Here is a 24,630-nt window from a genome sequence, read left to right as displayed (position 1 = left end):
TCTTTTTCTGGAACCTCATTATCTGAATATGCTTGGGAAAGATCAACAAAAATGATTGGAATCATTAATTCAAAAAATATCGAGCTGTATGTGTACTTCACGTTATGACTGCTGGAATAGATTACGAGATGCAAATCTAGGCTTAAATATTGAAAAGGAGAATTAAATATTTAGTTATGGCTCCTTCCTAGTGTCTTGGGAATAATGGAATTAAGCTAGTAATGCATCAGCTTAAACTGTATCTAAGGAATTACTGCTAATGAGATAGTTTAGGTGGTGGAAGAGCCAGTCTCCCATGGGGAATGAAAGCCCAAGCTGCTGGGAAGAGCTAATTCCTTTGAAGAAAGTCATTATAGGATGTGATCTCATGTGAATAGGAAGGTGAGAGGAGACCGAGGTGACTTAAGTAGCTCCTGTGTTTGCCATTCTGCCTCTGGCCTCCTTTGTGGAGTTTTTTTGCATGGCCTTATGCGCAGAACCGAAACTGAACTGTGTACATGGTCTCTGATATCTTGCCATTTTCATGGCCGAAGCAAGATGTTTCAGAGAGGATGAGTCCTACCTGCAGACCTGTATCCTCACTTTGGTGAGTGGCAAAACTGGAGGTGACCTGACTGCTTCGGAAGGAGCTCTGAATGTTTGAGCACCATGCTGTGATCCAGTTAGTGAAGAGTTAATTCCTGGGGCTGGCACCTTAGCTTGCATGAACCACCAGAGAACAGGAAGCCCACATATAGCTCATTTTTCTGACCTTTTCAATGCTTAATACAAATGCCTTAAAGTTTTCCAAGCATGTGGGATTTTCACAATCACCTCCCTATTTCTCCTGTTGCCTTCCATAGCACCAAAGGACAAAAACCTCCCACCACTGATGTGGCCGGAGCACAGCAGCAGCGTGGGCACGTGCGGCAATGTGGTTCAGTGCTCTCATTTACAACGCGAGCCTCCAAATCTTTATGATCTTAGGTATTTTCAACTCCAAAAGTTGGTTTTAGAATAGCGTTTCCTTGTTCATTTATTTCAGTATTACCAAATGCATTATTATCAGGTTACATCCGTGTCATATCACTAAAATGGCAAACAATAAAATATTTTCTTGCTCTGCTTTTTGTTGAAGGTGGGTATTGCTGGGGTGAACAGCAGGCTGAATTGAAGAGCAAAGTCCTCCTTGTGCTGCAGATACAAAGTCAGGGTTATTTGTTGAGGGAGGGATTATTAGAGTTATCTAACAGGAGAGCATACATGGCAATAGTGTCTTAATTGCTGATGGACTAAAGGTCTTACTGTTGGACACTCAGGCACTTCAAGTATTGGATTTATGAATGCTTTTCTCCAAAAAGTAAATATGGAGCAGCATAGTGAGATACAGAAACATGGAGTGTACCGGTATGTTTCTGTTTGCTTATGTTTGAGAGATGTTTGTGCTTAGATAACTGAAGTCATTTGTTGTTCAACCCGAATTGCTTGTGTGCATCTCAGTTAAGGGAAGGAGTAACCAAAGAACAGCCCTATGGCTTACCTGAGAGGCTCATAGATGGGTGAGGTTAGGCACAAATTTTACTGCAACATTTCTACTTAGAGGATCTCTTTCCCCAAAAGCAAAGGGCAGCCAGTGAAAGGAAGCAGTCTGATTTCTTTGAATCAAGCCTTGCTGTATGCAAGAGGTTAAGTTGATACTGTGTGACTTGGAATAGCAAGAGTAACAGCAGAACTAATCAGGAGAAACAGGATATTGAAAGCAAAATGCAGTGCAGACTAAAATCCAAGAGTGCTAGAGAAACTTTCAAAATAATTACAACAGAATTCCAGGATGTCATCCACATGAACTTGGTTGCGTCTGAGGTTGTGTGCGGCACTTACAGCTCACAGCTATGGAGGACCACAAGAAAGTAAGGCCATTGCCAAGCCTGGTCTGGCACTCCGTCTGTGCAGGCAAACCAGACAAGTAGCCATCAAGATAGCTTGCTAATATTATTTGGCTTATTATGTGATCATTGACCTCAGATATGTGGAAACGGTAGCTTTTTTTCTTTTTTAAACGAGCTGTTACTGATGATTCAAAATCTGCATGTGTGGGTATTGACTAGGCCTGAGTTGGTGGGAGGTCAGTTCTACCTGTAATACAGTTAAAAAGACACACTTAAAAAGCAGGTCAGGTACATGATTTAATGCAGTGACCAGACTGTATTACCATGAGTGTGCATAATGTTCCAAGAAAAGCTGGTTATCATTTGACATAAGACAGCACAAGGACATCTTGTGTTCATTTCCAGGAGAGCCTTACTGCTGGAGTTTAAACTGCTGCATTTCAGTATTGTTGGTGAAATTTATTGTTATGACTAAAAGCATTTAATCTACATTGTCCTTCATATAAGAAGTGAAATGTGTGTACTGGTCTGTGAACTAAGGGACCAGGTCTGTTTCAGGAGATGTACGGTGTTTTCGCTCTTTCCACATTCTCTGTCACTAAGTTTATTATTCTGGTTTCACCCGCTTTGTGAAACAACATTTGGAGTGGCAGAACTCGCATTTAGTGATTTGCATAGTTTGCTGACTTCTGATCAACTGCTACCAAAGAAGGGAATGAGCCTATCACTTTAAGCCAACAAATGGGCATCGTGATACAACTGTTCTTTTGAAGCTTTAGTTATGTGCACCATGTCCTCTTCCTGAGCCACAATCACAGTCATGCCGTAGGAGGCTACTTCTTCTTACCTGAAATCTTGGGATTGAATCTGATTGACTGACTTGCTCAGATTTTAATTCTCAACAAACTCATTGAGACTTTTTAAATTGATGGTTGGGGAAAAGTGTCCTTGACCCAAGTAGTGCTGAAGGTGTTTTGTCTGTGAAGTATTTTTCTTTATTTTTGATGCGAACCTGTGTGTGTTTAAAAAAATAAGCTGCCTTTTAAAGATGCACTTTGTAAGAACATTTGAATAAGCACTGAAGAAGATAATAACAGAAAACTCCAGAGAGCAGAAAGAAAATTAGGAATTCTGTGGCATTTTTGTTATGATCAACTTTACTTCTCTTGTGATTTGTAACAAAACCATCCTCATGTAGTGGGGGTTTTGATTTGACATTTTAAAGCATGGAATTGAATCGAATGTTTCTGTTTTAGCAGCCTCTCAAACTAAGGGAAGTGTTTTTGGGCTGTGTGATTCAATGAGACGTGAGGGCAGCAAGGTACAGTTAGTGTTACCAAGTGACAAGAAGCCAAGTTCCTTTTGTGACACATTGTGTTTGTTTTTTTTTTTAGTTAAATCTACCTTGAATTCTCCTGGTCATTAAGCAGCCCTCATGCTTTCACACTGTGACCCCAGAAATGCACCTGCATAGTGAACAGAGTGATAAAATAGGAAATCCATAGCATTGTGCCCAAAGTGTAAATAGAAGGAAAAAAGGAAAGAAAAGCCACTGAGCGTGGTTGAGTTGCTTTAACAAGTTCTCAGACTGTGTTTTTCAGTAGTTGAAAAACAAAATCACACATCTGCTCTTCAATAAAACCCTTTTTTCAACCATTAGATGTCTACAGTGAATTTCCAAGAGCGTATTCTTTTGGGCCTCTTTTCATTTTGTCATAGAGATGCTCAGCAGCAGCTTGGGGAGTACCTGCATCATACAGGCTTGTGTGTGGGCTGAAGTGGTCTTTGGAAACACTGTATTTGGGAAAATTGCTGGCACTTCTGATTCTATGTTTTTTGGTTTTCCCTCCTGCCCCATGGCTGAAATGCATTGTTTTTTTCTGTTCTTTTCCTCAGAGTCACCTCTGAGACAGATGCTATGGTAACCACAGCAGATTAATGTGGTATCAATATCATGATTTTCTGATGAGATAAGCTGTAATAAATGCTCTGATGTCTGAATAGTGCAGACCAGACTAATAAAAACTTCAACTGGAGAACCTTAGAGATGAACTTGGAAGAAGACCAAACACGTCTTGCTTCTTTGTAATACTTCCATTCTTCTTTTATATACAAGATAACAGTGCTTTTCCACATTCCACTCCTTTCTTTCCACGGGAGGATCTTCAGGAAGCCTTGTGGAGGACAACATAAATGATGTAAAGCAAGGAGGTTGCCTTGAAATGTGGAGATATTGCCCATGTTTTACTTGGATTAGGTACACATGGAGGTGCAAAACTTCTCATGTCTTTGCTCTGACAGTAGGTGGGGAATATAAGGGAAGGGGAGAGAAAGTTGACTTGGAGATACCTACGTTATGTTTTCTTTTCAAGAAGTAATTGGTCATCTCTCTCAGATGTATTTTGTGGTGGTTCTGTTTGTAGCCAGGAGTTGGACTCTAAGATCGTTGTGGGTTCCTTCTTACTTGGGATATTCTGTGATTCTTCCATGAAACTGCTGCAGAATCACCTTGAGTTGAGGCAGTTCTTACTCATTTGCATCCTCTTGGACTACGTTTAGTAACTTCTCTTTAACACAAATGAACTGTTTGTCAGATTATCCTGTTGTAAGAGAAGTATGCTAGTTCTTTTAAGCATATCTTGGTACTGGTATTTAGCAGTAGCAGAGTGTTCATGTAACACTGGGCTGATGAATTTCCTGGTATTTATGCCAAGGAGCTTGCCTGCTGGATCACATTGCGGTTTGGTTGAGAGCCAAGGGATCATGGGTTATAAATTTCATTCCCTTGTGATTCTGGCAGTCCACGTGGTGCATGAAACAACAGCAAAGAAAGCCTGCAGGCTACCCTGAAGCAGGTCAGGCTTCAGGGAAATCAAATTCTCTTAAACTGTCGAAGTATTAATTGTGAACTGATTTTGGCAGCTGGGCCCTTGTTGTGGCCTTGTAAAGGAGAGGATGCACTTTCTGGGGCTGTGTTCTTGCTCTGTGGCTGGCATCTCCAAGCTGAGCTGCAGTTGGGGTCCTCCAGCCCTGGATGCTCTTGGGTGGGTTTCTAGAACTGAAATACAGCTGCTTGCTGTCCAGACCTTTAATGGTGGTAAAACTTGCAGTCACAACTTTCTGAAGAGAGTAGAGTTATCTTGTGAACTGCATAGAATGATTGCCTGGAAGTGACTGCCTTTATGCAAGCAATTGTTTTTTTTTTTTATTGGATCCTCTCAAGCTCTTTATGTGTACAATAAACTGTACTCATCCATCTGATATGAAAGTGAAGCTTTAGTATCTGACTTTAATGCTTTCTTGTGTCAGTTCTTCCTTCGTCTTTCAGGTTGCCCCATTGATTCCGATCAGAGTATTCCTGTTTCATATTGTTCCTGCTTTCCACCTTCCCCTACAAAAATGAAAATCCTAACATGTTGTTTCTCCTTTTAAAATTCTTTTTGTTGTCTGGTCCTTTCTGACATGTTTTTTCCTTTGCTTCGGAACCCTTAGTTTTTAAAAACATATAGTGGTATTATCAGTGTTGATGATTCGAGGCTTCTCAGAAGGTCGGGCTGTCCATGGGGGGGTTTTAGCCTTTGAACACTTGGTACCACTTTTTCACTATTGAGTAGCATTGGGTTTTGTACTGTGGAGAGCTGGCTGGGTCCAGGACGGAAAGCAGAAACCCCATTTAATGTTTCCTCTTGTCTAAAGCATGAAGGAGCTCGGATAGGAAGCAGTGTTTTAGGCACAAACTTCTTCCCACGTGGAGTTCTTCCAAACTTCCTACAGGAACACGCTTACAAAGTTATTTGAAGCATTTTCATAAGCTGGGCCATTTAATTGGGCTAAGTTGCTCATTACACCTTCTGTAGGCAATTAGTGGCAAGAAGGGGCTGTTCAGTGAGTGGGGTGAGTAGTATCTATGCACAGGCTGCATTGCTGCCATAATGAAGAAGGCTGTTTCCTATTAAAAATGCCATTGGAAGCTCCTTTCCCTATTACCTATGATGGTATCTGATTCTCTTAACTATAGACTTAGTAAAAGATACTGAGGTTGACATGGAAATGACTAAGGCATCACTAAAGGCATGCCTCTGATGTTTTTCTGTGGTAGATCTAAATTCACTTGTGTAATTATAGCTGCAATTATTACAATTATATATTTTATTAGCTTAGAAAATAACTTAATGTGTTGATATTTAAGTAAGCACTTTTATTCACTTAATATTTATTCATGAATGTAGCTTTAAAAAATGGCTTTTGCTCTTCTTAAGAATTTCTGCTGGAAGACTGTTTGTGGGTACAGATGTTTGTGGGTACAGGGTAACTGTGCAGTCAGCTGGTGGATGCAGGAGAATCGGGTGGTCTGGTGGCAAGGAAAATGTCACAGCAAAAAGCTTCAGCTCAGGGAGGTGATCATCCCCCTCTACTTGGCTCTTGTGAGGCCTCATCTGCAGTGCTGTGTCCAGGGCACAGAGCTCTTGTATCGGGTGCAGAGGGCCATTAAGGTGATCAGAGGGCTGGAGCACCTCTCCTGCGAGGAAAGGTTGAGGGAACTGGGCTTGTTTAGCTCAGAGAAGAGAAGGCTCTGGGGAGACCTCAGTGTGGCCTTCCAGTACTTGAAGGAGCACAAACAGGAGGGGGAACGGCTGTTTGTGAGGGTGGACAGTGACAGGACAAGGGGGAATGGTTTCAAACTGAGACAGGGGAGGTTTAGGTTAGATATGAGGAGGAAGTTTTTCACCCAGAGGGTGGTGAGGCACTGGAACAGGTTGCCCAAGGAGGCTGTGGATGCCCCATCCCTGCAGGCATTCAAGGCCAGGCTGGATGTGGCTCTGGGCAGCCTGGTCTGCTGGTTGGCGACCCTGCACACAGCAGGGGGTTGGAGCTGGATGAGCACTGTGCTCCTTTGCAACCCCGACCATTCTGTGATTCTGTGATTTTATGATTTCCATTTCATTTGGTGTAGGTGTGTATCCAGTAGTTTCTGAGGTACTGTGCAGTATGGTAAAGCTCACATTAGTGCTTTAAAGCCATTTGCTTCCTTTTGTACCAGTCAGTCCTATGGGTTTGTCAGGTGATGCTGGAGTAGGAGTGTCTGTTAGCATTTGAAGAGCCAGGTTGTGCATGACATGATACATAGCGGTCTTTCACTTTTTGTTCCTGCTCTTTTTGTGTGTGTGTGCAGGAAATATGCTCAGGGCTATCATTCAAGAGCAGCCTGTGCTGCTACTTTGATTAGGTATGAGAAAATCCCATCTCTAGCAAGCAAATGGAGGTGTGCAGGTGTTAGATGCTGAGCTAACATTTCTTACGATGCTTTTGAGAACAAACACTTGTGATACACGTGTGCATGCATAACAACACTGCTGTGGAAGTGGGCTGTGTTTCTTTCTGGGATCATTGTGTTCTCAGAGGCAGCAATCTCATGCAGCAAACACTTGGTAGCAGAGTCTCTCACTTGTGCTGCCAAGCATCACATTCCCAAAACACCTTGGGTACCCCACTGCTAAGTGAGCTTAAACCATGAGTGTGCTGTGGGTGTAAGACCGAGTCCCTGTTACCTCGGCCATATGGATGGGCACTGCTACTAATATGGGGGTGGTTACAGCTAAGGTTCATCGTACAGTGTTCTGTTTTGAAACTCTTCAGAGCCACTTAATTGACTTCACTGGGCTTTGGATCTTCAAATTAAGATCCCACCACTTAGCTGACTTGCAGAGTCAAACTTCTGAAGCAGTTTTCCCCAAGCTGCCTCTCTGCTTCTAGATGAAGGGATCTGGATTTGGAGGCAAGCCCAAGTACTTCAAATATATCCCACAGCAATAAATAAACATTTCTCACAGCAATTAAAAATGAATTCACTTGATTAATTGACTGTGGCAAGTAACTTATTGAATGAAAATGTGACTGTGGATGATCATGATATGTTTTCTTTAATGTACTCAAGCTTCACTTCTATTTTCAGGGAGAAAGATCTCAATGCTAAGTTTATTATTTCAATGGAGAAAAATAAAACGACAATCACAAACTTGAAGGTGAGTAAACAATTTAAAGAAGACAATATTAACTGAATAACTGCCAAAAGATGAGTGCATGAAACAGTGGTGCTTACTACATTATGGAGAACAGCCCTTAGTTTTTGAATTTTGAAGTAATCCTTAGGGGTCAATGTATGACAACGTACTGCAGCTTTTTGATAGCCAGTCTGCAGGCTGTATCTCTTAGGTTTATTGCCATGAGTGTTACTTAGCTGAAAGATGAAAACCTAAAGTAGAAGAGAATTACATGCCCAGTAGCTATTAAACCTTCAATTTATCTGTAGAAGCAGTCTCCTGGAATTCCCATGTAACTAAACACAAAGTACCCATCGCTTGCTATAATATTTTGATTTTATATTTTGCCATTTCTCTTGCCAAGAGAAATCACGCAAACCAAATAGATTTTTGCAAGATAGTTTCCAATGACAAATATGCAAAAAGGAATTTCGGTGCGGTTTGTTCAGACGGATGGATTCGGGTGGCAGTGATTATTGCTGAAGTGCTTCACTAACTGTCATGTCTTGAGAAAATGATAGCATGAGCAACAGGTATGTAGTGCTGTTTTAATGAGGGCTCTGTACTGAAATGCTGATCACGGTGCAAAGGTTTCTGGCTCCTATTAATTAGAAGTGTAGGAAGATCCCTCAGTATAATCTGGCTAAGCATAAGAATTGTGACAGGAATATACTGTTGTGAGCAGTAAGCTAAAATCCAAAGGATTCCTGCTATGCTGTCATGTAATGTGACAATCCTTACTTCTGAGCCGTGCACGTTCTTTCACTGTTGTTAGAATAATAGGCTAGCCTTCATTGCAGATGTCTTGTTGTGTAGCCTCAAGTTGTGTTTGCATTCAGATTAGTTGTTAAAAAATGTTTTTAATGATGTCATCAGCATGTATTGTACCAGTTCATTTTCTTTTCTTTTATAGATACCAGAGGGCGGTACTGGCGATACAGGAAGAGAAAGAACTAAGACCTTTACCTATGATTTTTCCTATTTCTCTGCAGACAGTAAAAGTCCCAGCTTTGTTTGTCAAGAAACGGTAAGATTTCCAGTTAAAAAGAAGTTGGTTTCTTCTTCCGTCCCCCACCCCACTTTGTGTCTGTGGTAAAAGCATTATTGAAACTTCTTTCCATTGGAAGTGCTTCCCTCATAATTTAGAAATTCCCTAAATGCCTGCGAGTTTGAATGTTTTTCTCTTTCCTTGTCCTTGTCCTTTTCCTTTTCCAACTTATTTAACATGGTTAAATGCTGTGTTTTCTAATACAGCAGGCTAAATGCCTTCTCTTGTCTGGTTTGTCTTGTAAGGTCAAGCTAGACAGCTTCTCTGAGCTGCTTTGTGAAAGGAGGTATTAGGTTTGTTTTGGAAAAGCTTTTTGAAAAAAATGACTGTAGAGAAGCAAGCATATATCTTTAATTCAGTTGGACAGAAACATTCTTCGCTAGTGGAAATGCTCTTTTTTTTTTTTTCCACAAAAATATTTGGTACACACTGAAGGACCTGCTTGTCATAGTTTCTTCCTTCTCGTCCCTTGAGTATTCGGCTTAGGAAAGAACAAAAATGCCTTTCTTCCTGCACATACAGAATAGAAAATCCAACTTTGGATGATACACACAGGTTAGAAGAACAGGTTGGCCCACCCTGACCTAGCATTTCACGTGGACATCTTTACTATTTCACATTCCCAAATATATTTATTGAGTAAATTTCAAGTTTTTGGTTATTATTATCTTCTCTTTTGATTTGTGGAATGTGGGAATGTGAGCTGAAAATCGGAGTCTTTCTTTCCCCATAAGGTGATGTAAGGGTTTGCTGCTGGAAATGCTGTAAGTCAGATGACTACATACCTTTTTGGTTTGTTTCTTATCTATTCTGTAATTCCCAAATTCAGGGATATTGGTGTGGCTAATCCTAAAAAGCCTCAGAATAGAACTAAGAAGAGGAAACAAAAAGTTGAAGCCAATTTAAAATATTTAAAAGAACAGTGACTAAAGTGCTTGATTAGGAATTTATACTTGACATTTCTCTTCAAGTATCAGCATAAGCAGGAGATGATCATATTTCCATAATCCTCTTTATTTCATCAAGTTACAAACCCAGTGGTGCATGATATGGACATTTGAACACTTTTTAAAACTTTATTAAGTAACACAGTTTTTGCTATATTCTCTGAAACATCAAGAAGAATTTACTTGAGATTGATGTAAAAGTGTCTTAATTGCTTTAGTGCTGCTAGACATTTGAGAAACACATTTGTATGCAATGACTGGAACTCAAGTTTGTAGTGGGAAATTTAGTAACTTAAGGAAAAATCTACCTATGTAGGAATCATTGTAGCAGCCTTGAGCAACTTAAAATCTTATTTTAAAGTCTGTGAGCTTTATGGTGCATAGTAGTAGGATGCTAAAATAAATCCTAAACACAGCCTAGATGTCCAGTATTCTGCTGTTACAGTGTGTCCCGTGATGCCAGGCTCTGCTTCCTTGGTCCATACTGGCAAGGATAACTTCTGTTACTCAGTCTCAAAGAAGTTGTCATCCTATATCAAGCACAGTAATTATAATGTGTGAAAACAAAAGGAATGTTTGAACAATGGAAATACGTTTTTTTGAAACAAAAGCTGCACAAGCTATTGTTTTGGTTGTGTGATTCATTCCACATTTAATTGGAAGGCTCTGTAGTTAAGCTCTTATCGAGTTGCTGCAGAGTTTCCAGTTTACTGCACCAGTGGCATAGAAGAAGGGCGCTTTCGTTCACGTTCGTTTTGCCTGGAATAAAATTGATCTTGACTGTTGGTAGTGTGCTTTGTTTGTGACTGTTGGGTTTTTCCATTTGAACGGCAGAGAAATAATACAGAAATGCTGTCTAATATGACATGCTCCATTAATATGCCTCGTAGATGTAAAGTATGCTTTCATATTAAAAAATTAGAGTAGGAGTGGCAATCTGCCACCCAGCCACTTAGTTTGTATTCACATATTCACATGGGAGGAACAAATAGCACTTTGATGAGCTTACTGACCTTTTGTGACAAAACACTATTGCAGCCATTTGTCCTGAAGAAATTAAATCCTAACAGTGTATTTCCTTCTAACCTGTGCGTTAAGTCTGTGTTCAGACCATGCTGCCTGTAACTAGCTGCCAATGTACTGCTCCAGATTGTTGAGCAAGGTATACACAGATTCTTAACAGGGAAAATATATAAAGCTGAGCAGACACGTGGCTCCCATTTAATACCGTCTAGAATGAGGAGAAAGAAGAAAGAACTCAAGTTATGGCCTCAAGCTGGACCAGGGAAGATTCAGGTCAGATGTTAGGAATAAATTCTTCTCAGAAAGAATGGTCAGGTGCTGGAATGGGCTGCCCAGTGACATGGTGGAGTCACCAGCAGTTGAGATGTGTAGATGTTGCCCTAAGGGACATGGTTTAGTGGGGAACATTGGTGGTAGATGGACGGTGGTTCTGTGATTGTACTGGAAACCTTTTTCAGTGTGGTGAGAAAAAACAGAAGGGAGGCTTTTTCTTACAATGCAGCAAGGAACAAGTGCTAATTTTCTGGGTAGGCATGGATAAGAATAGTGCAATACTTCTTTATGAAGTCTGGTGTTGAGGAAAGCCCACAAACATCATGAAGGGGAAAAGAAAAAGACTTTTGAATCTTTGCTGTGAGTAAAAGATGCATAGGGAGAACTATTCTGTGGGAATAATGATCTTATGCTTTTGTGACCACAGGAAGACGGTTAATGGTAGCCTATGCACCCTGGAGGGCTTATGGCTTAGTCCTGAAATGGCTGCAGGATGTAAATGCAGGTGGGAATTTCAGCAGAGCTGTAGTCAAAACAGTAATGCGTAACGGCTTAATCCAGCTGGTGAGGAAAAAAATGGCTCTAGAGAAAGGGATGAAAGGGAAAAATCAATGTAGCAAGTACACAGGAGAGAGCTGTACTGAGCTGCTGCTTCTCAGATGGCAAGAGAAAGGGAAATTGTGCTTTGGCTGATCCTTGTACTCTTCCTATTAGACAAGTATTACTGATTACAACATTGTAGCTTCTTTGCTCAAGGGAAGATCAAGTTAAGTATTACATGGGCTGGCTTGCAACTCAGCATCAATGATTAAGGAATTACTCAGTGCTCCTCCATGAGGAGTGGCGTGATTACAGTGAAGGTATGTGCATGTGCCATTCAGTGTTAATAGTGACTTGTACACTTTGATTAATTCAAACCACGTGTATGGAGGAGTGACAGCCAAATCATAGGAAACATCTGTGAGATTTTTCTGAAGTTCATTTATGGGTTGGGAGACCCGTATAAATGTTTTCATTGAGAGAAAAATTGCACCATGTGTTACTTGGGCCAGTGAGAGTATGGGTGGAAGTGAAGGGTGATGTTAATGAGTGGTCAGGTACCTGGGGGGAGAAAGCTGAAGGCGGTGCTACAGAAAAAGGTGTTGAAGGCACTTGGTGAGACCTGAATTAGCAGGTGAGAATGGACCACCTATATTATGTGATGTGATAGAACCACAGAATCCATAGAATGGCGTGGGTTGAAAAGGACCACAATGATCATCTATTTTTAACCTCCTGCTATGTGCAGGGCTGCCAACCACCAGACCAGGCTGCCCAGAGCCACATCCAGTTTCTGAGGCAAATGTTTGTATTAAAAGGGAAGGGGCTAGCAGAGAAAAGAGGATCACTTAACATTGTAGAAAACGTGGCCCTGTTTGCTTAGGAAGTAATAATTCTTAAAAGCTACTTTCAGAATAACAGGGCCATTTTCTTTATAGACTTGGTTAAATTGTGCCAGAAAACCCACTGTGGAGAAGTGCTAACAGGATTGATAAACACCTCTTTTTGAGACCAAGGCAATATTTGCAGAGCACAGAGAGTTGGCAGAGATGCAAAAAATAAATAGATATTAACAGTAAGGAAAAGTGAAAGACATCTGAGATGAGCTGAAAACAAAGAGAGCTGCAGAAAGAAGAGTGTTTAGCTTTTTGTACTTCTGCAAGTCGCATAGATCTCGTGAGAGAAAAAGAAGTAGGAAATACAGTGCTGCGTGGCTGTAAACTAAACACAACAGTAACATGTAGCAGTTTGATTAGAACTACTTCTTTTCTGTCACAGAGTAAATATTGTTGGTTGATGCCAACGGCTTATTACATGGTAGCTTACTGTGGTTGTTGAATATTTGCTGTGCTGGACTGACAACAAAAAAAATTCTTTGTTTTTAGGTTTTCAAAGATCTTGGTACAGATGTGCTTAAATCTGCTTTTGAAGGTTATAATGCCTGTGTTTTTGCATATGGACAGACTGGATCTGGGAAGTCCTACACCATGATGGGAAATGCGGTATGTAGCACTTTGCAAATGTGCATTTTTGCTCTGTAGCAGTGCATTGAAGATATGCATGTGTTTGATAATACTAACAAACTTTCCCTTGCATCACAACTTGTAGTAGTAGTAAGAGGTTTTAGAAGCTCTTATATCATTTCCAGGTAAATATTTACCCCTGCAAGAAGTGTCTTTAAGGGATGCTCTGTTACACTGAACAAAAAGAAATCATTTTCACTGTGTAACAGAACCAAATGTTTCAAGTGTTACCACTGATTTTCCATGTTAGACTTGAAGCAAAAAAAGAAGGTGCATTTTAAGTACATAAATGATCAATTTTCTTTTGAAGAAGTTTCATTATTAGCCTACTTTTGAAGAGTTAGAAGATTGAAACTCCTGCTCAGAAAAGGCTATCAAGTGTGGAGTAGGAACTGGCGTAAGAGTAGCTAAATGTAAGTTTCAGTAGGTAGATAATGCTGACTTTGAGTTTAAGGATTGCAGCTTTCTTAGCACTGCAGCGAAGACCCTGAAAAAGGGGGCAGGTGTGATAGGAAATGCACGTGGCAACCTGTGAGTGAGGAGCAAGAGTAGTTTCTTGCAGCTACCTCCAAAATGGCTCAAGGACAAGGACAGAAAGCCTTGGCAAAGCTGTTGGGAGTGGAGCAGTACGAGGAGCTGACGTACCCTGTTTGCAAGGCAGCCTTTACAAGTTTAATTCCCCTTTAATCCTTGGGAAAAAATACTTTTGCTCCCAGCAGAATTGAAAAAGGGAATATTGCCACTTGTCCTTCATTAGCTCACTCTTTGGAAATGCCACCTTGCACCTCCTTGAGTTTAGGAGAGTAAATTAGCTTTAAATCTTTTTCTTTCAGTTGTCAAAGAATAAGTGGCTTCACTATGGTAAGCAAAATAGGCTTTTGTAACCAGAAAAGATCTGATGACCTAGATGTGGATTTCTATTTTGGAAATTTAAATGTGACATTTTTATGAGACTGCCTGACTATATGTAATGACCATAATCATCAAGACATGTTGCAAATGAATAGGTGCTGAAGTTTGTTTGACACTATTCGATAATAAAGGTCTAATCTTCTTGCCATGATACATAAATACTTTAATCTGGTTCTGTACAGTGTGTGTATAAAATACACTCAGCCGCCAAGTTAAATGCTTGAAAATTGATGGCCCTGTCAGAGACGCTGCGGTGCTGTAAGAAAACTTGAATTGGAAATAAATTTTCTTTTTCCCACTTCTCCTTAACAAATATGAATTCTGGTCTCCTTTTCCTTTAAATGTATGCTGTTCTTGGCTTTGGAAGGCTGCTTCTTTAACAGTGTGTGCCTCAGCTATTTCAAGAAGTCCATGGAGCAGTCTTGAGCAGGGATACTGAAGTGGTTGCAGGTCTATAAAAATATGTTCTATCACGAAAGTCTGACCTGCGTATGCTGAGAAAGGAAGACTGTGGAGCAACAAAAGTCTTCCAAGATGTGAAAGGCTTCTACAGAAAGGAAGGGAATCATTTTTTTTTTTTTAATTTTTTCCCCTGTTAGGTAGATGGACAAGCAACAGAATGTTTAAATTACAGTAAAGAGGTTTCTGGTTAGATAAATCAGAAGGAAAACAAGCTTTTAATGAGAAAATTAAGTTCTGCAGTGGACTGTTTATTTTGGTTCTATCAACTTTAACAGTGAGAAATTCTATAACCCCCCCCCCCCCAAAAAAAAAATAAGATAGAGATGATAAGGTATACTTGATCCTACTTCGGAGCAGTAAGGGATGAAAAGAGAGGAAATGTTTAATTTTAGTTTCTAATAAAGTTTCTATGTTCTGTAAGATGTACATTTTAGTGACAAAGTGTACTGGGGAGTGTGTGCTCTTACTTTCTCATTGCTATCCTGCCAGAGTTGACGTTATTCAATTAGAGTAATATTTTCTATTTTAAGACTCTCCTTGCAACTACTGAATTGTGTCAGTAACTAATGGCTTGCCTAAAGCCTTATGATGGATCTTTCATTGTTTTTTTTTTTCTCCTTAAACTGTAATTAAAACTATTCAGTTGTTTCCAAGCATGAGATGAAAGAAAGTTCTTTTAATTTCCTCTGTGTTCTTAAAAAAAAAAAAAAAAAAAAAAAAAAAAAAAAAAAAAAAAAAAAAAAGTGGTGGGAAATTCTAACACTGGGCTCTGGAAAATAATGGGAAAAGATGCTCCTGTGTTACCAAAGGCAACCCTCAAAATAAGCATTATTCACTTGTAAGTTTCTCCCTTTATCTGAAGGCTGTTTTATTCTGATTTGGTTGTTGCAAACCAAGGTGCGGTCAGAGGAAGATCTAGATATGCTTGATGGAGAGAGTAGATAATTATTTGGAAGAATGAAGCCCAGCTAAGGAAGGACAAACTGGCTGTCATTAAAATCTTGGAGAAGGAAGCTAGGAAGAAGGGAAAGTGGGGGGGAGAGCATGCGGGTGTGCAGTGATCTGAAATAACAGGATTGAGAGTGGGTGAAGAACCAGGTAGGAATACTGTCTGCACCAAGGAAATAAGGTGAGGAGCTCTGTGATGGCATCTGGGAGAACACTGACAGAACAGAGAAGCTGAAGAATGAGAGAGGATGGGAGCAGTGTGGAAGCAGGCTGGAGTGACCTTGGAATGGGGGCAGAACAGAAGAGAAATCTTTGCCTGTGCAGTGCCTGTCTTGCCAGAGCCTGGTGCAGATGAGTCTGCTGTGGGTGTGTTTTCTGCAGTCAGATATCTCTAGAATCCCACTAGGAAAATTTTCTTGGATGCCTGGAGTGCCTGGGCTGTTTTCACGCTGGATGTTTGTTGTAGTTTGTCCTGATTTGCCTTCTTTCTAATTACAAGGCTACTAACTCTAATGAACATCATTTCTTGCCTTGGCAGCACATAGAATTAGAATTAGTCCATTGCATCAAGTCTATGCTTTTTTGGACTGGAGGCAAATTGTAGCTGACAGACTGTTTTGTAAGCTATTCTGCTTTAGCAGCTCTGAGCCCAAAGCTCATCTGTATGCGTGTCCTCTGCCTTTGTTCACTCCTTTCAGCTCTGGAGGAGTGTTAGCCTCTGCCTTTGTGGCAGGGAGGTGGGGAGCTCAGCAAATAGGTGGGTGCTGATGTACCTGCCAAAACCAGCTCTCCATGGGAGCATGGCAGCTGGGATCAGAGCTGTGTGGTTCTCATTCACCCCTCTGCTGCTGGGGAGACCTTGGCTTTGGTTGGGAAAGACGTTCACTGCAGATGTCTGCCAAGTCCATGGTGTAATGAGGTAGATGGAGGAATTAGACAGTTCTTAGGTTGCTCTGGGGAGCAGTTCTGCCTTAAGTAGCTGGGGATGTTGATACTTAGTGAGAGAGGTGACACATAGCCCAACAGTAAAGAATTGGAGCTAGGATGTACGTTCCTACATACATAAGGATTAAAGTGGCAAGGTGAATAGAGTAAAACGAGGGGCAGGAGAAGGTTTGATTCCTCCCATTGCTGTTTATGGGTGTGAAACAATTGATTCAAGATTTTATTTTTCAAAATGTATTTCACATGCATGTGTAGCCTTGGGAATAAGAAGTGTTGTTGTTTCAGGGTGATGCTGGCTTAATACCTCGGATTTGTGAAGGGTTGTTCAGCAAAATAAGTGAAAAAACAAAACGGAATGAGGCGTCCTTTCGAACAGAAGTCAGGTAGGTCTTGGCATCTAGTAGTTTGCTATTTTATCATACTTGTTTCAGTTCCTGCAACCCTGTTTCGCTTATCTCTGAGAAAGGCCAGTTTTTAAGATAACTTTCCATGCTTGGCCTCCGTCCTATAATTGATTTTTGTTGGCAGTCACAGTCAAAATGTGCAATACTTCTAAATTTGATCCAACAACTCTGTACTTTGCTTTATTTACCTGATGATGAAAATGCCTTTACTATTGGAAAGCATCTTTCTTATTTTACTATTTATTTAAGGCTGACATTAGGTGCTCTTGATCTTGCTAATGTCTGCTCCCTTTTGATTTCTTGTTTTTTTTCCTCAAGGACGCAGCAGTCATTACTATCTTAAGCCGACTTTGGTTTTGCTTCCCCAGGCATTTCATCTTTCAAACTGTCTGAACATGCCTTTCATTTTCTTACTGAATCTTCATTCAGTCAGTGGTTTTTCTGGCCTTTACTTTCAGCTATTTGGAAATTTATAATGAACGTGTGAGAGATCTGCTCAGGAGGAAGTCATCAAAAACGAATAATTTACGAATCCGAGAACATCCCAAAGAAGGACCGTATGTTGAAGGTAGAAAGACTTTAAACATTTTGCATTGGATATTTTATTACCTTTGTATATTTTGAAGTGTTAGATCTAATTGCATGGTTGTTTTTTTTTCTCCTTTGAAATAAAGATGATGGTGGATATAGAACTTCCATTTGCTATAAAAGCACTAAATGTGAATAGCCTCATTTTCTAGTTCTACTTGCTTTCTCAGTTCTAAGATTGCTAACTTAAATACAGTTTATCTGTTAAGTGAAACAAATTTCAAGTAATATTAAGAGGTGCAATTGGTTTTAAGAATTCATTGAATATGATTTATAAATCCATAATGTTTCAGATGGAATGAAGTAATCCAGTTGGCTTAATCCATCTTCTGCCACTGAAAGTTCCTGTCTCTTGAGAGATTATGCTTAAGCACCAAATACTTCAATAAGAATGTGTATTTTCTCTTAATTTACTGTAAACATATAAGTTTGCAGTTATTCACAGGAGATCTCATTCTTTTCCATAAGAGTAATAAAAAAGCACAGCAATAAACACTGTAATTGTAGCATCACTTTGAAGTGATGGTAATTCGAGTCCTTTTGTTGGGGAAAAAAAAATAAATCAAGTGCATGTATGGGCATACTGAATCACTGTACCTTTCTTTAGATTTGTCGAAACATTTAGTGCAAAATTATGGTGATGTAGAAGAACTTATGGATGCAGGAAACATAAACAGAACTACGGCTGCAACTGGAATGAATGATGTCAGCAGCAGGTCTCATGCCATTTTCACAATCAATTTCACTCAGGTAAAAATAATATATTAACGTATCTGCATTCAATAACTCATATGGTAATAATAAAATATACTTCTCAAATCAGCAAGTATGGGTAAATAGTGACTGTATGTTGTCTTCTGACAAGAAAGATAGAAGTATGAAAGGAGCGTTTTGGCAATCGGAAGCACCTTTATCAGTAATCACATTCCTTAAAATTAACAGGATAATATGATTATTTAAAATGACTCTTAATAGATTTCGAGGAAATTCAGGTTGGAAATCGGAGCTAAATCAGTTTAAAAACAAAACAACAAAACATCTCTGTGGCCCAAATTATGGGGTAGAAATGTTGTCTGATTGTTTCGTTACTGACACTTCCTTTCTTACTCTAAAAAACCTATTTATATTTCTTCATTTACTGGTGGAAAGATTGAACTTGTTTTTTCAGAGCATAGTAATATTTTAATTCCTTATTTTTGCAATGTGCTGTAAACTCCTAATTGCTACTTCCTTAAACTTGGAGATGGGAGGAGAACATGAATGTAGGTGTCTGTGTGTGGAAGCTGTAAGTTCAGATGTTAGTTGGAAGGCTAATAATATGAATGCAGCACATATTTGCAGTACAGCAGGTAAATGCCAACTCACAGTTGTTGGCACATGTGCATAAATGGCTTGGAATTGCAAGTGCAACGATTTCACAAAGTAACTACTTCTGTGGGAGTTAGAAAAAAAGTCACAATAGATGCCTTTCTTTGACAACCCTAATATACCTGCCGTCCGATGCTCTGCTGCTGTGAGTAAAATTCAATGGCACGAATGAGGTGATTATATTGAATTCAGTAAGATTTCAGAATTTTGTAGCTTAATACCTTTTTTTTTTTTTTTTTTTTTTTAAATTATTTTTAGGCTAAATTTGATTCTGAAATGCCTTGTGAGACTGTTAGCAAGATTCACTTGGTAGATCTTGCTGGAAGTGAGAGAGCAGATGCCACTGGTGCCACGGGGGTTAGATTAAAGGAAGGTGGGAATATTAACAAATCTCTCGTTACTCTGGGAAATGTCATCTCTGCCTTAGGTAAGTTATTAGATTTTGTGCTTTATGCTGTTGTGGATTTGTTAATTGTTAAATACCGTTTTGGTAATTTACAGTTTTTATTTACACAAGTGCTGGAGTTAGGAACTAGATGATCTTTAAAGTCTCTTCCAACCAAAGCCAGACTGTGATTCTATGAAATGGTGACCTAGAATATATTCTGTGTTTGAAAATGAATGAAAGTGTATAACTGCTATTTTTTTTTCTGTCCTCACATCACAGCTGATTTATCTCAGGATGCAACAAATCCTCTTTCAAAGAAGAAACAAGTATTTGTGCCTTACAGAGACTCTGTGTTGACTTGGCTGTTAAAAGATAGCCTAGGAGGAAACTCTAAAACTATAATGATTGCCAGTAAGTGTTTTTAAATGACTTTTTTTTTTTGCATCCTAAACTATTCATGCTTAATAGGATTAGCTGTAAATATTTAGATTCCAGATGCTTCATTCAGGCAGAGCATTATTTACACATTTTAATTTTTTTCTTTCTTTGTGACTTCTCTAGTAACACTCTGTCTATACCTGCACTCTTACAGAACATCTCTTACAGCAGTACAAATGTATGTGGTCTCATTATGTACATGGGAACAGTCTAATTTGTTCAGCAATGTTGTGAACAATGGCAGTTGTGTCTCCAGAACCTGAGAATTTCATTTTTATGTTCGGGCTTTAAGGATTCTATGATTCTGTGATCTCTTTCTGGATGCATTATGTTTGGTCACATAACAAGGCTTTCAGATTGTGTATGTACAGTCATTATGCATACGTAAGGGTCATCCAAATGTATGTGCAGTGAGCTCACTCTGATAGTGAGCTCACTGCTGTGTTAGTCTATAACACACACACAGTGTAATGATAAGCTGATCTGACCAGCTGATCTTCAAATAATATCTCCTGTTTGTTCTTGTGATTCATTTGCGTTCAGGACAGCTCTGATATTTGTGATAAATGCACAAGCCTGGATCTAGATGAAGTCTTGTAATTCTCTCTATTTACACCTTTCCTCCACAGGTTGCAGCCTTTCATCCTCAGTTTTGTTTTGCTTTCAAAGAAGGGTTTTGTGAATCTAGTCAATATTAAGGTGTGAATCAGTTTACTTTTCCAAAACATTGTTAGAATTAGTGGCAGAAACAGCCTGGTCTTTTTTGACATTGACATTCAGTGGGTAAGAATGTCATTTTTTGTTAACTTACTTTTTGAGTACAGCATTTTAACTTTGTACAGGTTTAATTATTCATGATCAGTCAACCAACTTCTCTTACAGCTTTCTTTTTACTTATAGGAAGCTCTGTAAGGATCAATTGATTTAAAAACTGTGTATGGCATCTATTGCAGGGTTTTTCAACAGATTGGGATGGGAATCTCATTAAAAACCAACTATTTAAACTACTAAAAAATAGCTTTTGAGAGGAGGGAAGAATTTGGGATGTCAGAGGTGTAAGTGCAAAGCTATTTCTCCCCTATTCAACAGTGATGCAGTTTAATTGATGGACTCCTCTTTTGAGAAATGGCTGGGGAGGGAAGTCGAGATTGTAAAATGCATTGAACCAAATTCTGGTTCTTCAGTTGCTTTGCTATGGTTGGATTTTCTGAGTTCTTACACTGCAGGGTTTTGGGGATATTTCTGGAATTGGTGCCATTTCCTTTCCTAAGACTGCTCACGGGATCAAAAGCTGATCATGGGCCAGATGCTGCTTTGTTCTTCTGGCTGTTCGACTAGCGCTGTGCTGACATCTTCCTTGATGCTTTCTTACAGTTACATGGTTGAGTAACTCCATGCATTCTGTGGTGGGGTGGGTGAGGAGGCTTTAAAGACGCAGTGAGCTTTCAGTGCCTTTACTAATGGTTATAGTGCACAGCTGCTTTTTCAGCTACTTTTCCATCTATTAACGATGCATCTGCTAGGCACAGCCCTGATGGTTGATCTCTTCTCCAGCAGTAACTCTACTGATAATGTGGCTGAATTGCCTAACAGAGCCTGACAGGCTGTCCAGATATGTTTGGCATGCCTTTTCTGTAACTAAACACTCATGCAAAAAAACAGGAAGATCATCTTAGGCTCTAAGAAAGGTTCTTATAAAAATACATCTGATTCTGATATGTCTTGCTTCTATAAAATATTGTAGCATCTGTCCTGAAAGAGAATAATTGAGTAGTGGGAGGGAGGCAGTAAATAAAGTAGGAAAGTGAGTAGTGTGTGAGCTAGAGGAGGTATAGACTGGTGCCTAGAGCATCTCCCCTAATTCAGACAATCTCTACCATTAAAGGAATATTTAGTATTGTTGGGAGAATGTGGAAGGCCAGAAAATTATGGTTTCTTAATTATTTTTTTTCAGGAGTTTTCATCGTCTGGTTCTTTGGGTTTCTTTTTCGTGTGCATCATTAAGAACACTTCTGGTCCCTCGTTTCCAAATGATAGTCTCTTTAATTTAGACATCTTGCAAATTGTTAGGAAAATCAGCTGAAATATAGCATCAGCACTTTCATTAAAAATCCATTGCGTCTCCTTGTTGAATTGTCTGTAAAAACAGTTCTTATTTGTCTTGCTGCCTCAGATTAGGAATATTCTGCTTGCTGCCAGACACCTGCAAGCTCAGCAGAACAGACAGTTTTGTAAATGGGTGATAGAAGCTCTTCTTTTGGTTTGTTTTTCATATCTATCTTTTACTTTAATGGTATTTAAGTTACTTTCAAAACTTGGAGCAAAAGTGTTTCTATCTGAAATGACTTTTCCAATGGATTATTACATTGATCCTCTATAAAATAGGTGGTGATTTTTTCCACTGTTCATGTGCAAATTCACAGGAGCCTGTGAAGTATTTATACAGGATACTTATGCTTACCAATGAGTTGTAAATGTTACATAGGTTGACTGAAAGATTGTTTTACAACTCTTGATTGCTGGACCTAATTATTTAAATCACTTAAACACAATTATAGTGCCATGAAGGCAGTAGAACAGAGTGAAGAACTCAACAAATTGTTGTTGTAGTGGTTATGTATTTCTGTCTTTTCATCCACATTTATCAGTCTGAAAATATAAACTAGCTTTACTAAATAAAACACGTGGTGCTGGATAAACTGTTTCTGATTTCATCTCCTCAGCTATTTCACCTGCTGATGTCAATTATGGAGAAACTTTAAGTACACTTCGCTATGCAAATAGAGCCAAAAACATCATCAACAAGCCTACTATTAATGAAGATCCTAACGTCAAACTGATCCGTGAGCTGAGAGCTGAAATAGCCCGATTAAAAGCCCTGCTTGCTCAAGGGAATCAGGTTAGCTTTACTTGAAATTTATGTGTAATTTTCCTTGAGCTATAACATCTATTTCTAGAATGTAATGAGATAATTATCTTTCATTATATTGATTTGAGTAAACAAGCTCTACGAGGCTATGAATGAATATTATTTTACTGATTGAATCAGTTTCCATATGGCCAGTAGATTACCTCTTTTAACACGAGGGGGAAAAATTATCAATCTCAAGCTTTTAGCCTTCTCTTAATGTAATCAGGCCTTGATTGCAGTTTGCTGGGGATCAGGTACTCAACTCAGCACAAGGAGACTGAACAGAACATGTTTGCTGTGTCTAGCCCGACGGACTGCAGATGTCCTGCTGGTCTCTGAAAAGTAGCAGAAGGCATAAAGTACTTAAGATGGCCATGCATTTTTATATTGATGTGGGTTTGGGTAACACGGTTGGTTTTTTTGTGTGTTGGTCTACACAGTACATTAGAGAGCACGTTGTGTGCTGAATGTGCAAAAGTACTTTCAGTTGTGATGGAAGAAAAGGTTTATATTTTTTACTGGCACAGCCTGAAAACTCTCCTAGTTAGATTTATGTCTCAGGCAGGGGAACTGCTGAGAGGCCCTGCCTCTTTGAGTTGGTAATTCTGTTCTTCCAGAAAATATCAGCTTCTGCCAATGTGTAAATATAATAGAAAGCAAAGAAAATGGGAATGATATATCAATAATCCCAAAGTAATAAAAGCACAAATCTTAGATATTTCTCAGTTTTCTGATTTGGATTTGTGAAACTTGCAAAGTTTGATACTGACTGCTTGCTTAACTTTACTGTTTCTGTGGCAACAGATGATGGTTATGGTGGTGATAATTGTGAACACACATGCCATAATTACACCTGTTAGACACAGGAGGTTAAAATGGCCAAGTTAGGCCAGTGGTTAAAAACTGTATGGCTTTTGTGTGTCTTTTACTGTGAGAAGGGTTTCTCAACTAGATTGTCTGAACAACTGTTGGTTCATTCTAAAATGTGCTAGTTAGGCTTGCACTTCTGGTGTTGGGTCACCAAACTACGTGATTTGGAATGTCAGAGAACTAAGGAACTGGGACTGATCAGAGTGGAAGACTTTATAACAGTAGGAGTGATTGCCAGAAGCACCCTGCTCAGTGCAAAGCTTCTGCATACTGGAGAGAATAGTTCAGTATATTTGATTTACTTATGGGGCCGTACAGAATGAAGAATAGTTTCTTTGGAAGTGTTTTATTTTAATCATACAGAGTGCTGGGTTGCTTTAAAAAAAAAAAACAACACCTTTTGTTGTCCTCTCCTTCTCCACCTGTATCGACTTGCAGAATTTCTCTTCTGCTCAGTGCTATTTTTCTGTCTTTTCTCAGTATTGGCTACTCTAAACATTTGCTGTACAGGCTCGGTTAAGCTTAATTTCTCCTCTGTTTCCAGGATGATAAAACTGAGCTAACAATAAGGAATGTGCAATTGCTCAAGCCATACATCTCTTCTAAATAATGCCACTTGGGGCTGCTGGATTTAATGCCTGAGCAAATATGATTTGGGGAGACAACTGAAAGGATACTCTATGATTCTGTGATTCTCTAGATTTATCTCTAGAACTACCTAAGTTTATTTTAGATAGACTGTGCAGTGTGAAATGTCAGTGCAGCACAGACCTTTTATTTATGTAAGTTTAGTACTTCAGCTAGATTTCATGCCATAAAACATTTGCTGAAAAAGGGAATGGGACCATAGTATGAAGCTGTAATAGGTATTGTGGATGATTGAAGCTGAGCTCGGCTCTGCTACGAACAATTAGAAAACTCCTCTTGGGGCTGAATTATTCTTGTATTCTTATACTTCTTTTGTATTCTTAAGCAGAGAAAAATGAATGTTTCTTCCCTAGCTTGTCTGATCACTTTTGGTTTTTAAATACGTTAGCAAGGTAGATATAGCACAGACCCCTTTGAAGGTGTAATGCTTTGTCCTAATTCCAATTTGTAAAACAGTGGGTATCACAAAATAAATGTGGTTTGGC

General features: G+C 39.3%; 1 protein-coding gene across 1 annotated transcript in view; it reads left to right on the top strand.

Moving 5' to 3' along the window:
• The window catches only part of KIF16B (kinesin family member 16B), a gene marked incomplete at both ends in the record, with an annotated part of 132,785 nt that overhangs the window by 4,988 nt on the left and 103,167 nt on the right, over nt 1–24,630 (top strand). Inside the window, 9 exons of the mRNA XM_079532778.1 lie at nt 7,822–7,891; nt 8,823–8,936; nt 13,126–13,242; nt 16,816–16,913; nt 17,393–17,502; nt 18,130–18,272; nt 19,149–19,317; nt 19,558–19,689; nt 22,440–22,615. Coding sequence (XP_079388904.1) covers nt 7,822–7,891; nt 8,823–8,936; nt 13,126–13,242; nt 16,816–16,913; nt 17,393–17,502; nt 18,130–18,272; nt 19,149–19,317; nt 19,558–19,689; nt 22,440–22,615 — 1,129 coding nt within the window. The remainder of the gene's footprint in view (nt 1–7,821; nt 7,892–8,822; nt 8,937–13,125; nt 13,243–16,815; nt 16,914–17,392; nt 17,503–18,129; nt 18,273–19,148; nt 19,318–19,557; nt 19,690–22,439; nt 22,616–24,630) is intronic.

This window comes from Tetrao urogallus, assembly GCF_951394365.1.
Source record: "Tetrao urogallus genome assembly, chromosome: 2".
NCBI classification, from domain to species: domain Eukaryota; kingdom Metazoa; phylum Chordata; class Aves; order Galliformes; family Phasianidae; genus Tetrao; species Tetrao urogallus.
The sequence above is the reverse complement of the archived record's forward strand: the minus strand, read 5'-3'. Positions and strand labels throughout refer to the sequence as shown.